General features: G+C 39.6%; 1 protein-coding gene across 1 annotated transcript in view; it reads right to left on the bottom strand.

The window, feature by feature from the left end:
- CSMD1 (CUB and Sushi multiple domains 1) overlaps window positions 1-17,990 on the bottom strand; it is a 1,818,880-nt gene that overhangs the window by 300,893 nt on the left and 1,499,997 nt on the right. The window contains exons 19-20 of the mRNA XM_061177359.1: window positions 8,308-8,424; window positions 6,626-6,841 (exon numbers count right to left, since the gene is read on the bottom strand). Coding sequence (XP_061033342.1) covers window positions 6,626-6,841; window positions 8,308-8,424 — 333 coding nt within the window. The remainder of the gene's footprint in view (window positions 1-6,625; window positions 6,842-8,307; window positions 8,425-17,990) is intronic.

Raw genomic sequence — 17,990 nt, 5'->3', positions numbered from 1 at the left:
ATATATATTTTTTTTATTCCCCCAGGCTCTGCTGTAACTGTCATATGGATTGTCTTCCTTTGTACTACGAGTTTTCTCACGACAAATGGAATATAGTATTTTTAAAATAAATGTAGAACATTATAATAACATGACCCACTCAAAACTGTCCCTTTAACAGTAGGAAGTTATTTTAGTGATGCGCCCAATTGCTAAGATCAGTCACTGTCCTCTTACAGGTGCCTTGGATAAACAAGACCCAATGCAGAACAAACTAAAAGCAGTAATCACAGGGTTTCGTCACAGGGTGGGAAGCTTACCATAACCAATTTCACCCCTAAAATACACCTCAGTATGGAATAGCAAAACCCTTTCCTGTCTATTTTTCAATTTATAAACCATGTTTTATTGACACATAATGAAAAATTTCTGGATCCTGCTAGAAATTTCTGTAAACTACCCAGGAAGAAAGTGCTAAATTTAGTTAAAAAGAAAAAAAAGAATAATGTCTGGTGTATTGCCGCATTTGGGGATTAAATGTCCAAAATAACAGTACTAATAACAGCATTTTGTATTTGTCTCATTCTTTAGTACCAACTCTTTCAAATCTCTATATGTGGGTACAACTGCACTCTGGTTGTCATGGGTCTCACGGGCCATCATTCAGCGTGTTGTTGATCCTTCTTGCTGTGTTCTCAGCGTGTAATGCCCAGTGTTTAGTCAAACAGGATCAAACAGTGGGCCACCGTTAGGGGTTTGAATGGTGGAAAGAGCTTCAAAGAGGTTAAAGTGTCGATTAAAGGATGAGCATTATTGCAATGAGTGGGAGACAAAAGTTTTTCCTATGGTGGCGGGGAAACTGTGCTAGTCCATCTGAAAAGATATTGCCTTCGCTTTCTGATTTCCAACTACTATCTTTCAAGTTCTGACTCTAAAGTGTGGATTCTGTATTCTCAAGGAACTTATTAAATCCAAACCATCATTTCCCGCAATATTTCTCAATTTTAATTCATCTTTTCTATTCCCATCATCCACAAGTTTCATCACTGGCATCCCAACCCCGTATGAAGAGGAAATCTCTGCTCCAATTTTTCCCTCATCTCACCCAACTTATTGGTCAACATGTGAGCTCCACGCTTTCTACATTGTCTTTATCCTGTTTTTCATTTAGATAAAAAATCTATTCTGGATCCCTAACATATTCAAACTACTCTCACCACTCTGGAGATACACTCATTAATTTGACCTATTTTTAGTATGACCCAGCAAGGAAAAAAAAAAAGGTAATATCATTTAATTCAACTCAACAAATATTTGTCATACCAAAACATAATGGTAGACTTTCTAGGAAATAGTAAAATAAAGCTGTCACAATCCAGGGAACTTTATCTTCATCTGACAGAAGTCATTCTCCTCCTAATATACTGTATACTCTCAACTCGAATCACATCTTTGCTGTCATTTCTTTAAAAGCAATTGAAAACTCTTGCCAAATAAGAGAATAGTTTGATATTATTTATGCTAGATCTATTGTATTACAGAGAAAAACACTGTAATTGTATGGTTCTTTGTGTATATTTTTATTTCATATTTCTACTGATGTCCTCTGAAAAATACCTACTGAAATAGGAAGCCTGATCCAACACCGTGAGATCAGAGGTGTGGATTAGTTCCATCCTCCCACACAAGGTCATATAAAGGTCCTCTTGTATCAATTGTCACTTATGGGCTATTACACAGTGTGTATTTGCACAGCATACGTTTCCAGTTAGTCATCCAGCAGAAGAAAAATGTATTGCCCTCAGGATTCCAAGTTCCCTGACTCAAAGATTTTGTTCATAGAACTTACTCTGTTTGTCTTCATCAATTCTCTAGTCTCACTCCCATGAGCACACAAACATGTGCTCCAGGGCCCATTCTAAGAACGCGACACACCAATCCACTGAATAAAAACCACTCTCATGACCTCACAATGACCACAGCCACGGCGCCTGGTTGGGCCCCTTCGGCACCAGCTCTTCAGAAGCGTTCCATGTTCTATTTTCATGTTACCTCTTCCCAGTCCCTCTCCACCCACCAGCCAGGCTCCCTTCCAAACCAGAGCCACCGCGACCTCCACTTGTGAGCCCACTCACCAAGCCTTGCTCCTCCTCCTACTTAGACAGTGGAAGCCCTCTTCCTCCTTGAAGGGTTATCCTTTCTCTCCTCCTAGCTCAGGGTCCCACCTTCTCAGTCCATGATTTGAATCCTCCTCATCTTTGCACCAAAATGTCCTGCCCCAGCTTAAACCTAGTACCTTCTTTCTGTGCAGCTACACTCATTTCCCAGCTTACCCAGCCCCACGTCTTTAAATTTTGTCTATTTATTGATGAACTTCAATTTTTTTTTCCTGACTTGACTCTCTCTGTGAACTCAAGACTCTTGACAACCCCTCCTGGATATATACCTACAATTTCCCAAAGCAAAATTTTATATTTTTCCTCCCAAACCTGCTTCAGTCCCCGTGTCTGCCACATGAAGCGTGGCATCCTCATTCACAGAGACGATGACCTTGACCCCGTCTGTATTTCAGACACATTCGATCCCAGCTGACCTGGTCCACTTCACTCCAGCACCAACCCCGCAGCCTCAGCTTCTGCTGTCTCCTGTGGGGCTTACTGTGTAACAGCATCTTACCTAAGATCCTGTGTTAACGTTGGACGTTACTTAGAATGAGTTTTGAAAAAGGTCAGATCATGTCCATCCCTGTTCAAATCCTTCCAATGGCTTTGCATAACACAATTCACAGCCAAGGTACTTATATGACCGTCTCAATTACCGGACTCTGACCACAGCGACCTGCTTCTTTAACCCTAAACTTGCCCGCACACTCCCACTGCTGCCCTTCCTTCTTCTGAGGACCACGTCCCCTATATCAGCCTGGCCTACTCTTTCACTTCTTTGAAATCAAGCGTCAGCTTATCAGATAGACCTACCGTGGCAACTCTCTACACGTCAGCATCTTTTAACTCCTTCACCATTTTATTCTTTCTGATAGCATCCCCCATTACTATCTCCCCCACTGGATTACAGGCTCTATGAAGGCAGGCCCTTTGTTTTATTCCCTACTGTGTCTCCAGGGCCTAGAATAATTCTTGGTACCTTGTAGGTGCTCAGCAAACACTCACTGAATTAAAAATAAATAAATAAATAAAAGAATGAGCACTCTGCACTCTTTCCCAGGCACTGATGATGCAACAACGGGAGAAGACACGTGAATAGATCTTCACTGTACAGTGAAGGAGACAAACATGGAAAAATAATGTTGGAAAATACACAATTTTGGTATATAAATAGTGTTATGGGAAGGTAGGAGGAAAAAAATTCTGCTTAAGGAAGAGGGAGAAGACTGTGAGCAACAGACAGTGCTTGATCTGGGTGGAGTTTTGCCTGGTGAGGAATGAAAAAGGGTTTTTTTTTTAACATTTATTTATTTGGTTGCGTGGGGTCTTAGTTGCGGCAGGCGGGCTCCTTAGTTGTGGCATGTGAACTCTTAGTTGCAGCACGCATGTGGGATCTAGTTCCCTGACCAGGGATCAAACTTGGGGCCCCTGCATTGGGAGCGTGGAGTCTTGTCCACTATGCCACCAGGGAAGTCCCTGAAGAAGGGTTTTGAATGAAGAGGAAACCACATCTGTAAAGGCACTAAGTTGTCCAGATTCTCATCTTTTGAAGAGAATGACCAGGAAACTATGTGAATTCACAGAAAGTTGGCATTCAAAAAGTAGTATCATAGGAGGCATGGAGAAGGAAGGCTGGAATAGTAAGTGTACACAGAGAACAGTCAGTAGCGGACACTCAAGATAGAGCAGGGAGGGTGGGCGGCTCGACCTAAACATACTTGAATAAGGAGCCCTTTCCCCCAATATTTCCATTAGTATCTACGGGGACACTGACTGGGAGCCATAACTGAGAAATGACCCTTTAATAAACCTTCTAGAAAAGACAGAAATAAACTGGACTAACAAGGAAAAAAATCCAGATATAACAGCATACTGATTTTGTACAAATATCCGAAAAGTCTCCAGAAGGGTAAATGCTTCAATTACATAATAAAGTGGTCACTTATTTGGGCACAAAGAATAAACTCCATTGTGTTAGTGTCACTGGCAATTGTTCGCAGCCCAGTTTCAAGGCAACATGCCTGCAGATGAAATGATTCCTTTAGCATATCTAAAGAATACGTTTCCTTTAGAATCAGCTTTGCAATCAAAGGTGTGTTTTGTCTTTAAAAAGACTGTCTGAGCATGTGTGTGACACAGTCTTGATGAAAGCGATTCCTTGTGCAAGCTGTATAGATTGTCTTCTACTGGTTGTGACCAAATGAATTGTTCCGCATGTTCACAAAGTGTTGCCAGTTTAGTCTTAATATTCAAAAATATTTTAAAACTGCCCCAAAGAGCTACAAAGACCCAGAAAAGTGTGTTTTGTTGTTTCTGTTGTTTGCTTGCTTGTTTTTTAGGGAGTTTACGAAAGGAGTCAGTTTCAGAGTTGCACTCTGACTTTTGTAATCAAAAGACTCCTTGTAGCTGTGTAGCTCGTAGCTGTGTGCTGGGAGTCATGGAATTAAGAAAGAGATGGTACAAAACAGAGAGAAAGGGCTTCCCTGGTGGTGCAGTGGTTAAGAATCCGCCTGCCAATGCAGGGGACACAGGTTTGAGCCCTGGCCCAGGAAGATCCCACATGCTGCGGAGCAACTAAGCCTGTGCGCCACAACTACTGAGCCTGCGTGCCACAACTACTGAGCCTGTGCTCTACAGCCTGTGAGCCACAACTACTGAGCCCACGTGCCACAACTACTGAAGCCCACGCACCTAGAGCCTGTGCTCCGCAACAAGAGAAGCCACCGCAATGAGAAGCCTGTGCACTGCAAGGAAGAGTAGCCCCCGCTCGCCGCAACTAGAGAAAGCCCACGTGCAGCAACGAAGACCCAATGCAGCCAAAAATTAAAAAATAAAAAATAAACAGATAGAAATTGCATAGACTCATGAGAAATATCTGTGGACCAAATCCACAGGCTTGCATCACTGCCATTTTCTTTCTTTGGAGTGTTCTGCTTAAATTCATTTTGGATCACGATGAAAATAAGAACAGAGTGGAGTGCCAGTCTCATAGTGGTACTAACTGAGATCCACCCGGGGAGAGTATATATAGAGAGAGGGATTTAGGTATTAGCGTTAGGAAGATTTAAGTCTTTGATATAAAAAGTGGCCAATTTCATGATTACCATTGATTACGGCCAATTTCCAAGAAATCAAGTAATCTAAGCCCATCTGGAAAGCTCCATTAATGCAGTGAGATATCAGGAAAAATCAACAAAGTCAGATTAAGATAAATGGCAATTGGTCATAATTACAGGGAGTATAAAATGATTCAGAGCATCTTAAAATCCCTAAGAAGTCTTTTTTTTTAAAAGAATATTTCGATTTTACAATGATACTTCAATAAAGCTAAAAAAAGACAGTATTTCATTTTATATATTGTTAACTATCATGCAATATTTAGTAAGTAATTATTGACAACTTAATTCCTATTTTGTGTAAGATATGGGAATGGAACTGTCTTGATGTGAATGAGGAACACAGAAACCCTTCTACCAAGAGTTTTAGCCTCAGAACAGGGGATAAATAAGTACTCAGATATTTTAACAATGAATCTGATTAGTGGCATCAAAAGTTATTGAGGAATTAACCGGAACATAAAAGTAGAAGATTCACTTGTGATTATGGGACTCAGTAACCACCTTATGAAAATTACATTAGCTCTGCGCAGTGAAGCATGAAGTGGGAAAATGCTTTCTTTTCCAAAACATCAGATACAAAAATGAAAATTAATATAATTGCTTACACCCATCAGTAATCTTAGAGTAGTGATTCCCTCTGTTGGCTGGGGGTGTATCTGAGACTCTGCAGGAGATCTGACAACGATGCTTACTGAACATTGCTTGCTTATGTGATTACATTTTTCTCCCACATGTTTGACCATTTAGCTGTCTGTAATGTTTTTTCTCATCTGTAAAAATATCTTAATACCATTGTTAGCATCATTCAAATTAAACAATTTAACCCATACAAATAATGCCTGAAACATAAATCCCTCACAAATATTATCTATGTTTTATAATTAAAAGTGAAAATGTTTCTTAATTTTGGAATATCATTTTGCTGCCATGTATGATGGCATTAAAGTCAACAAGAAGCTCACCCTCGACTGCGTGTGTTCATACTTTTTTTCACTCTTATGGTGGTTCTCAGTACAAGTGTGGCGTCTCCTAGAAGGTAGGATTCAAAATAATCAGACCACAGCTAATTCTGAGTATGTTTCCCAATAAGGACAGCTTCCTCAGAGATTTTGATAGAACTGATGACAAGAGAGACTGAAGAGATAGTGATATTAGCAAATTTGGGGGGATGAGAATTTACAATCGATGTGAGGCATGGTGTCTTGTGGATGCCAGGCAGCTGCCCTTGCATCTCAACTCCTCCTCCACCCAACTAGAGCTTCTCACTGGTCAGCCGTTTACGTGTAAACACACACACCCACACACCCACACACACACTTGCTCACACAAACAGTACAAGTATTGCCAGAGAAGACCCCAACATACCTGAAAATGTGATATTGAAGCCCTCGTAGGAAATGGAAAAGTCTGATATAAACCGAAGCTGGGCGGTGAAGTTTCCAAACAAACCTGCCTTAATGGTGTGCGGCAGCACCGACCCTGTGAGCCTGGCCACTGGCTCCGAGAAACTCCCGTCCTCTGTGATGAGTAAGTAGTCGTGGGAGCTCTCCAGGTGGAAGGTGTGGAAGATCATCTGAACCCCTGAGAGACAGAGAGATGGAGGTAGTGAGAGAGAGACAGAAAGAGAGAGATGAGAGAGAGACAGAGAGAGGGAGAAAGGGGGGCATTGGCAGAGTTAACAGTTGGGGAAAAGAATTTCTTCTGGGCTTAGAGACATAAAAGTCTTGAATCAAAAGATAATTTAAAATGCAACCTTAATTTTGAAGTTTGAAAGAAAAATACAGAGAATGGGTAGAAGAAGGAATAAACAGCAAAAACAAATGCTTCAGCATATGTAAGTACAGATATAGATAAAGGTTAGACACAGGGACATAGAGACAGCTATATCGACAGGTCCAGATATAAATGCATAATAAAACTCGGCAGGAGGGTCACAATGGACTGCGTGCAGCCCCTCAGGGAAAGCATTTGTCCCTGAGGAGCGAAGGACCAGATCACTTTCCCATTTATAGTAAACATGTGTCCTTTAGAAAATCTAGGCTTGGAGGTCTAATATTGAAACTTACACAAGTGAGCGAAGACCATTTTGAAATGATAGTTTTATGTGATCCTTTGTGCATGTGTTCTCATTGTAACTACACCCACAAAGTATTATTTCTGAATTCCTATACATAATGAATAAATTTAACCATGACTAGGTCCTTTTTAATACAAATACTTATTTTCAGGATGACAAAACCTTGGTTGCTCATTATTTGTTTATTCTTAATTTCCTTCAAGGCCAAGTTCTTCTTAACATGCATTCATGAAGGCAGAGTGTAAGATAGTGTATATAATAAAACATGTCAATTTAACATTAAGTTGAGCTCAAATTTAAGTGGAAAGACAAAATCTACATAATGTTTATGTGAGGAAAATTCCAAATTATCTTCTTGAAAATGACAAGTTTACTCATACAAAAAAGACTCACAGTATAGTCCCAAATCCAATGTCTATAAACTGTATTTCTGACACAAAATTCAAATGTTTCTGGTTTTCACTCCACTTGTTTATAAAATGAGGATAATGAAATCTAATCCATAAATCAACACTGGATTATGTGAAGATAAATTATTCATTATATGTAATAATACTGGGTACACTTAGAACACAAGCCAAGTATAAAAATGTATCCTGTATTTATCATAGAAATGAGAAGCTTAGATAATTTCTTATTTCCCTTTATTTAAGCACTAGTCATATTTTATTTAATGCATGCCTCTTTTCCTTATCATTACACCTAATTTTCAAGCTTATGTTCACAAGCATAAATTCAAGTTATCCGATCAATAGAGAATAAAACAAGAAATCTACTTTTGCTTGAAAGCACCAATAATTTAAAGACCATTTTTCTTCTAAAATCTTATTAAAAATCAAAATTAGCAATCAAAATATACATGAGGAAATTAGTTATCTTACTTGTTCACACATGAATATTTTTTTCTTTGTTCCCATGTTTGTATCTAGTTAATTATTTTGTATATTTGAAATCTATGTAATATCCTTACCCTTTCCATGAGACACCTCAATGGTCCATGTACAGTTTAGAGAGTTTGGGTAAAAATCTGGAAACCCAGGAGAAAGAACTGTTCCACTCTTTCCATGGATGTATCCTCCACAGAGGGCTTAAAATAATAAGGAAATATCATTGTAGTATTAAAGTCTCACAATGATTGCTACACAAAATACTTTTAAAGTGACATTTAATTTGCACAAGGACTGAAAGAATATTTAAGATCACCTCCATGTAAAATAAAACGAAACAACAACTTTATTTTACTTGAAATATGCCAGTTGATATACAGTCTCCTGAACAGTACAAAACCTGGAAAAATCAGACAGAGTAAGGTAAAACAGCTGAAGAAGAACCCTCCTATGACGGTTAATTTTATGTGTCAACTTGACTGGGCCACAGGATGCCCAGACGTTTGATCTGACATTATTCTGGGCATGTCTGTGAGGATGCTCCTGGGTGAGATGAACACTGGAACAGGTGGACTGAGTAGAGCAAGTTGCCCTCCCCAATGGGGGTGGGCCTCGTCCAATAGGTTGAAGGCCTGAAGAGGTCAAAAAGGCTGAACATCTCAAAACTAAGATGGAACACATCTTGCCTGATGGCTTTCAAACTGGGGCCTCATCTTCACTCCTTTCTTCAGACTAGAACTGAAGCATCCGCTCATTCTGAGTCTTGAGGCTGCTGGACTTCAAACTGGAATTTACACCATTGGCCTCCCTGGGCCCCAACTGGCTGACTACAGATCTTGGGACTTGAAAGCCTCTATAATCACGTGAGCCAATTCCTTATAATAAATCTATCTATATATCTATATCTGCAGCTCTATCTATACCTTATTGATTCCATTTCTCTAGAGCTGCTGGTCTTCTCAGTAGCACTTCATTAAGTTTAAATCCCCTACATCAATATATGGCTTTTTCAATATGCCTCAGAGACTCATTTTTGAAGGAAGAAAAAGAAAGTTATACATAATCACTCGAAGGGGAAAGTCACGACATTTAGGGAATCAGTGCAATATGGAGGTTTAAGTGCTCAGACCCTGATGTCGGAAAGCAGTGTGTTGAGATGCTGATGCGTCTCTGGCTCTGTGACCTTTGGCAAGTGGCTTGCCCTCCCTCCTTTACAGGTGTCTTATCTTGAAAGTGAAAATAGTGATAAAAGCCATGTCTTAGGGTAGGTGTTTATAATGATTGCCTTTGTAGAACACAATTTACAGGGCCCCATATGTATCAAATACCCAAGGCGTTAGCTAATGATAATTATTATTAGAGCTTTAATATATCAATAATTTAAAATTTGAATAAATTCTATATGCCTTAATTTTGCAAACATTTGAATAGTGGATGTTTGTCTTTTCTTTCATATCTTAAGGCCTATCAAGCTTTCCAGAATGTTAGAGCTGAACTGAAAAGGAATCAAAGCTGATGGAATCAGCACAGGGGGAGGCTGGGGGCAGGAAAGGTGACTCAGGTTCAGCTGTGATTCAGTCTCCAGGTCCTCTGGGCCCCTAACCCCTGCATCGTTCAAGGATCTGCTGCAATATGAACATCCTGAACCGTGTGTCATAAAAGCTAGGTCCACGAATAATACTTGCAAAAGAATTAGCTAATTTGTAGAAGACGTGATATTTCTCATCATCCTCAGTCAGTGTGTAATTTCAAGGAAACAGATAATATCTCTGAATATGCAAACCAAATGGGAAGAGTTAGGTAAAAATTAGCAAAATAGAAACTTTTAGGGCTTCCCTGGTGGCGCTGTGGTTGAGAGTCTGCCTGCCAATGCAGGGGGCACGGGTTCGAGCCCTGGTCTGGGACGATCCCACATGCCGCGGAGCAACTTGGCCCGTGAGCCACAACTACTGAGCCTGCGTGTCTGGAGCCTGTGCTCCGCAACAAGAGAGGCCACGGTAGTGAGAGGCCCGCGCACCGCAATGAAGAGTGGCCCCCGCTTGCCGCAACTAGAGAAAGCCCTTGCACAGAAACGAAGACCCAACATAGCAATCAATCAATAAATTAATAAATCTAAAAAAATTTTTAAAAAAAATAGAAACTTTTAAAATGAGTTCTAGAATAATTTAACAGTTTAAAGTGTTCGCATCTTAAAATTACATTGATTCATCTTATGAAAATGGTAACATAGCATTTAAAATTAATTTATTCAACAAATAGTTACTGAGCACCCACTATTTATGAGCAAAATAGACAAAAGTCTCTGCCCTGGCAGAGTATACATTCCAGTTGAAGAAGAGAGAATATAATATGAAGAGCTGATTCTATACCATGTTGGAAGATGATGCATGCCAGAGAAGAAATCTAAGAAGGAAAGAAGAACGGGATATTCTAAGATGGGTGTGGAGTTGGGGGCAGCATAAACGGGGTTGGGGGGAAGCCTTACTGAGGAAGTGGCCTGTGAAGAAGGACTTGAGACAGAAGAAGGAAGTACTTGATAATCTGGGGAAAAACTTGGGGGGAGAGGGAACAGCAAAGACAAAGGCCCAGAGCTAGAGTGGGTTACTGGGTTGGGGGGAGGGCGACGGGTCTAGGAGGGTAAGGATGAAGGGCTCAGGGGAGTCAGGTTTAAAGGGGCAGATCCCGTCCAGGCCTTGGCATGTGTCTCAGTGAGATGAAGGACCACCCGAGGCTCCTGCACAGAGGATGACTCGGGCCAACTCGGACTTCAGCCTGAGCGCTAGGCTGCTGTGTGAGGATGTGGTTGGGCGTCAGAGAGTGAAACAGACAAGATTCTGGACCAGAACGTCAGCAGCAGAGGTGGTGGGAAGTGGTCAGAACCTGGCCATATTTGGAAGGTAGAGCCAATAGGATTTTCTTGTCAGTGAGATGTAGGTGCCATGAAGAAAAAGGAAGATTTGGGGATGATTGTGAGGTTTTAAGGCTAAGTGTGAAAAACTGAAGATGCAGAAAATCTTTGGGAGAATCAGGTTTTGAAAGTAAATCAGTTCAGTTTTCGATACACAAGCTCGATGCCTACTAGACATCCATGTAGAATGGCTGGTGTTGCAATTGGATATAAGTCTCAATCCCATGAGAGAGATCTGACCAAGGGGTAGAAAGATGAGATCATCAACACTGTGAATGCAGGTGTAGATAAAAAGACTAAAACCTGGGATATTCTTATGAATAAGACAGACAAGTCCCTGTTTTTCAAAAGTTTACTTTCTAGTGGGCAAGGCAAAAAATTTATAAAAATATAGCGAAGGATGACTTATTCTAAGAACAAGAATCTTGTTCTCTAAACTCAAAGGCAGTCTAGGTGATGAGAGTACGGTAAGGCTGGTGAAGCAGCAAAGTGATGGACACACGGCCCCGCAGTTGTCCACTCCCAGAATGATGAACACTGAGTAAGCCATGAAAGGATGGAGGGAAGGTAGACGGTCAGAGTCAGCCCAGTGTTAACAGTTTGCTCTGTGACAGGGCAGTGGCTGCCAATTTACTGTAAGGTCCTTGGGTTCCTAGTGGTCTGTTAAGTAAAGCCCTCGCACTATGGATTCTGTAGTTATCAACTTCTGTCATTCCCATCCTCCCCCGTCACCTTCTCGGATCCTGCACAAAGTCTTCCAATGAATTCAAGTTTGCAAACAGGTCAGTCATTGTTTCCAAGAACCAACAACGTGGCTTTAATAGTTGATTTGTAAAGGTCTGCGCTGCCTGCACTGGAGGAAGGCAAGAGCTGAGGCGCTTGGCTGTACCATCAGCGCTTGTCTCCTCCTCGCGGAGGCGACGGTGCAGGCCAGGCGGAGGAGCCAAGCGTGGCGGATTCTCCTCTCCCTGGAAAACACTAGCTGCCCCCGCGGCACCTGCTCTAACCTGACACCTGGCGGCTTTCAGACTCACGCTTCCGGCCCTGACTTCTTCTCAAACGCAGTGGAATTACCGACAGCTTGCTAAGTATCTCAGAATGAAACCCTTGGGTCCCTTCCCTCCCCCCCACCACCCGTATCTCCACGATGACGCCTCCATCCACTCCTCACTTGTGGAACGCCCTGTAACTGGCGTGTTTCGGGTCATTTTTGTCTAACTGATTTCCTGCTCCCTTACTCGTGTCTCTTCCTTGAAGAGATTAACACGAGAAAGCATATGGTCGGTACACTGTCGGATTTGTTTCTTTTCTCTTTCGCCATTACTTCCTTAAACTACTATAAAGTTCTATTTAAAGCAAAAACTTAATGGGGTTACTTTCCATTTCAAATTATTCGTGGACTCCCCACGCCCTACAGAAGTCATTGATTTTATTCATTCATTCATTTATACTGGAATCCTTTCCTCAAAAGAACTCTTACAGGGAACCCTACAATAAAAGACGGGGATAATCAGAGCTGTTCAGTTGAAGCAGCCCTGCCACTGTCCTCGGTTCCACCTCAAAGAAAGCCCTGGGGCCCCCCTGTGGGAACACAGCACAGGGCAGTCTCAAATCTCTCACCCACAGAATCGGGGCCGTGCTCACAGGACTAGCATGAAAGGCCTCTGAACTACCTTTGATCAGCATCTACTCTCAGCAAATAAATTTCTATCCTCCAAATCCTCCAGGCCGTCTTTATGCCTTTATGCCCGATTCTTACTATTTCTTCACTTTCAATCTCTTCTTTCCTCTCAACCTTATTATTAAAGATGCATCAGGAAAGCTGCCTTCCAAGCCTTTCAAGATTCCAAATTTTTTATCTCTTTATTCTCAATCATTTTTCCTGAGTCTAATAAAGCACTTACTTCATTGGATGATTTAAAAAATAAGTCTTTCTTCTGTCTATTCTAATAGATTATGAACTTGTCAACTGTGTGCCTACAAATACAGTAGTTTTCCAATAAATACTTGTGGAAAGGGTAAAGAGTTTAAAAAAATATTTATTTCATGAAGAAATTTTTCCAAAATTTTCCTTGCATTTGTCTTTCACCAAATAAAAGGAGGTCAATTTATTGCAATGTTCACTTTGCTTCTTCAAACCCTGAGTATCTAAAGCATAAATAGAAAAAAATGCAGCAATGCTATGATGTGAGAGATATTGATAGAGTTTACCTTTTCCCAGGGTGATATGAAATATTATAATTCTGATTTCTTCTTTCCTTTCTGAGAGCTATGAATTTTTCAAGGTTTAAATATCCTATTGATGTATCATTTGTCACAATAAAAACCCATGGGGTTTAAGAGATTGCTTATGATTTGCAAAGGCAACAAAAACAGTTCTTAAGGTTAAATGAAAACAGTCAACCATGACTGACTAAAACTCTCGTATCAAACTCTAAAATCTCCCAAAATTTGCAGATTTATTAATAGCTTTTTATCAAACATTTATTATTAGCTGAGATAGGTTCCAATGAAGCATAAGCAAAGCAAATAGTTTATGTTACCAATCTCATTAGAGAGGTTAAACTCCAAATTTACATAAATTTAAACTGGGAGACAATAATAGATAAAATGCACAAGATAAAATGCATTTTCTATGGAAAACAAATATATAGCATCTCAGATATCTGCAAAGCACACAAGGCCCTTTTCAGTCTGTTGCCACACCATTTCTCCTAGATAATTTCCTTCTGATCATTCTATTCATTTTCCATTCACTCTCCTTCACTAACCCTGCAGGAATTTGCAGAATGTTCTATGTCAATCAACTCAGGTGAGTTTGCTCATTTCCTCTGCCTAGAATGCCTCTTCGCATGTTGGCTACTTTGGGAACTTCTACTCATCACTGGAATCCCAGCCCAAGGGTTGTATTTTAGATGAGTTCTTCAATTCCTATTCTCTAGGAGCTTGAATTTAAACTGAGAAGACTGTATTAAATGATTAAATGCGCATGTGTATATATGTATGTACTATGGTCTGAATGTTTGTATCCCCAAAACTCACATTGAAATCCTAAAGCCTGATGTGATGGTATCAGGGATGGGGCCTCTGATGTGATCAGGTCATGAGGGCTGAACTCTCATTAATGGGATCAGTACCCTGATAAAAGAGGCCCCACAGAGCTTCCCTGCCCCGTCCACCGTGAGATGACTCAGTGAGAAGATGGCTGTCTGCAACCCAAGAAGGGCCCTCCCAAAAAGTCAATCATGCTGGCACCCTGATCTTGGAGTACCACCATCCAGAACAGTGAGAGATAAATTCTGTTGTTTATAAGCCCCTCAGTCTGTAGCATGTGGTTATAGCAGTCCAAAGGAACTAAGAATATATATGATTAGATTAGATTATACATTTTAAAGTTAAACTTTATGGAACTGCAAATAAGGAGAAATGGATGTCAGGAAAGTTAGTAGTGCTGCTGGTGATCTGGAACAATTCTAGAAGAATTGTGGTGAAGGCTGAGGGCAACCTGGTCTTGGAGGATGAGGATGACTCAGGTAATGAAACGCCCAGGTTGCTGGCTAGACAGAAGTAGAAAATAATCTTGGATAGATATTAAAATTTTTAAACAAAGTAAGTTGCCAGTGTTAAATCAAAAATACACAGAGAGTATTTTAACATGTATATGTTGTTCTCTTTTGAGAAGAATCCATTCAAAGTCAAAATGAAAAATCTCGGATGGGTCAGGATAAGACTCTCACTTTTACCTGTCAGTTTTCTTCACCAAATCAAGAATCTAGCTAATTTGATGACTGGTGTGTCTTCTATGATGAACTAGGCGCCATCTCCCACCTCTGTAGAGTGGTGGAGTCATGATCAGAGGACTTTACATTTTCAATCTCTCCAGCTCAGGCTGAAAAGTTTGCAATGAAAATTACTGGAGAAGCCTCATTTTAGTAGATGCTCAACTGGCCTACCTCAAATTCAAGTTGTAAAAACGAGAGCAGCTGATATGTGCTCTGTTCCTAAATTCCATTTTTAGCTCTAGTCCAAAAAGAACAATTAAAACTGCACAATAACATCCAATGAAGCCATGCGTTTGTATATAATGTAAGTATTTCAATAGAATTATTCATATGATTAACATCACAAATTTTGGATTAAGTGATATATTGATGTTCAGTTATGTGTGAATAACACAAGTAGTTTAAGGGTTAGGCCCTTACCATACTTAGTGTTCTTAGTACAACTGTTGTTAATAAAGAAGTCTAAATAAGGGGTAAATATTTTGGTATAGTACTGATATTTATGACATTCTCGAGTTTTACAAATTTTTCATTAGTCCAGTAGCTAGTAGCCTTCTGACACTCTCTAGTACTCATAAGCATGAATTGTATTTACTTTTTTATTATTAGAGTTCTAATACAAAAATAGAACAGGTAATAAGAATTCAAATAACACCATAAAATGGACAGCTAAAAAAGTCTCTCTTCGTTCTCCCCGATAGCCTACTAATCTCCCAAAAGGAAAGCATTATAGTTATAACTTTAGAATGTCTATTTCCAGTCACTTTCTATGCATATACTGTGAGTGTGTCTGTAATTACCTATGTGTACATGCTCATATACACGACATGCATTGTTCTGTGACTTGCTTTTTCTTTCCTTCAAAGAGTGTATTATTTAAGTTTCCTAGTAATAGTGTATAATGAACATGCAGATTCCTAATCCCACAATGATATATTAATAGAGTAACATGACCTTTCTACTTTTTTTGCAGATCCAACAAGGGAGGAAAACTATTGTGTTTTATTTGCATTTTCCTGATTCCTAGTCAGAATGGGCATATTTTAAACCGTTTTTTGACCTTTTGTGTACTTCTGTGAATCGCCTATGTGTGTGTTTCCCCCATAGACCTATTGCTTTGTTTGTGTTGTTGTTCTTCTCTCATTCATTTACAGGACACAGTTATTTAGAATCATATTACCTGGACAGTGCAATTATTTTCTGTAATCTGACCCTTTTCTTTTACCTTTTAAAAATTTTAATGGAACTTTTAATTTGTATATAGTGAAATGTAAATGTTTTTCGTTTATTATTTCTATATTTCTTTAGAAGGTTTTCCAAGAATTAAAAAGTAAAATTTCTCAAGGGACAAACAAAAGGACAAAACCAATGACTCATGCTGATATAGTCACTTGTGTGACAAAATAGTGCATCAGAGAAGAGACAGTATGATCTTTCCAATAAATAACATTGTCTCAACTGGAAAGCCCTACTGGGGAAAAAAATGGATCTAGACACTACATATTAACTTACAAAAAAATTAGATGGATTTAAAGTATATATTTGAAATTTTTAAAAAATTAGTGTTTGCTTTCAGGGGTGATGAAAACGTTCTTAATCACAGTGATGGTTTCATGGATGTATACATATCTCAGAATGTATTAAATTTTTCACATTAAACAGGCAGTTTATAGCATTTTAATTATATCTCAATAAAGCTTTAAAATTTTTAAAGTTTTCTGAAAGAAAACAATAGAATATCTTTATGACTCTGTGGGTAGCAAGGCTTCTTAAACACTATCTGTAAAGCACCAACCACCAATGAATTCACTGAACAGTTAGACTACTTTAAAATGAAAACATTCTATTCATCAAAAAGAGACCAAGATCCATCCACGTCTCTACCAATGACCCAGTTTCATTCCTTTTTATGGCTAATATTCCACTGTATATATGTACCATATCTTCTTTATCCATTCATCTGTCGATGGACATTTAGGTTGCTTCCATGACCTGGCTATTGTAAATAGTGCTGCAATGAACATTCGGGCACATGTGTCTTTTTGAATTATGGTTTTCTCAGGGTATATGCCCAGTAGTGGGATTGCTGGGTCATAACTTAGAGACTGTCATACAGAGGGAAGTAAGTCAGAGAGAGAAAAACAAATATCGTATATTAATGCATATATGTGTAATCTAGAAAAACGGTACAGAAGAACCTGTTTGCAAGGCAGAAATAGAGACACAGACATAGAGAACAAATGTATGGACACCAAGGGGGGAAAGGGGAGGTGGGATAAATTGGGAGATAGGGATTGACATATATACACTAATACGTATAAAATAGATAACTAATGAGAACCTGCTATATAGCACAGGGAACTCTACTTAATGCTCTGTGGTGACCTAAATGGGAAGGAAATCCAAAAAAGAGGGGATATATGTATACATATAACTGATTCACTTTGCTGTACAGCAGAAACTAACACAACATTGTAAAGCAACTACACCCCAATAAAAAGATTTTAAAAATTTTAAAAAAGAGATCAAGAAGAGGAGGAAGACAGAGACAGAGTGAGAGAAAACATTCACAATGCATCGATCCAACAAAGGAGTGGTCTCCAAATATATAAGCAATGCTTACAATTCAATAAGGAAAAGGTATGTGACCCAGTATAAATAGGAGGAAAAAACAAGTGTTTCACGGAGGAGGATATACCCTTGGCCAAAAAAGCATGAAAAGGTGCTCAAAATAACTCAAATTTCATAGAGTATCATGGAATAAAACATGGTGGTATATTTATACAATAAAACATAGGTGACGAGAATGAAGGAAGTGCAGCTAAATGTCATGACTTGGATGATGTCACGAGCGTATGACTGAGTGGAAGAAGTGGGACACAGCAAATTACACATCCTGTACGATTTCCTTTACATAGAAACTTTAGAGGATCAAGGGAGCAGTAGCCTTTGTAGGGCAGTGACTGGGAGGGGACACGGCGGGGACTCCTGTGGTGCTGGTCACGTTCATCTACTGATCTGTGTGGTCTTGATCTTATACAGATGTGTCTGTTGTGGGAAAACTCACTGAGCTTAT

The sequence above is a fragment of the Eubalaena glacialis genome, chromosome 20 (assembly GCF_028564815.1).
Source record: "Eubalaena glacialis isolate mEubGla1 chromosome 20, mEubGla1.1.hap2.+ XY, whole genome shotgun sequence".
NCBI lineage: Eukaryota > Metazoa > Chordata > Mammalia > Artiodactyla > Balaenidae > Eubalaena > Eubalaena glacialis.
Note: the sequence above shows the minus strand (reverse complement) of the source record. Positions and strands in the feature narration are given on the sequence as shown.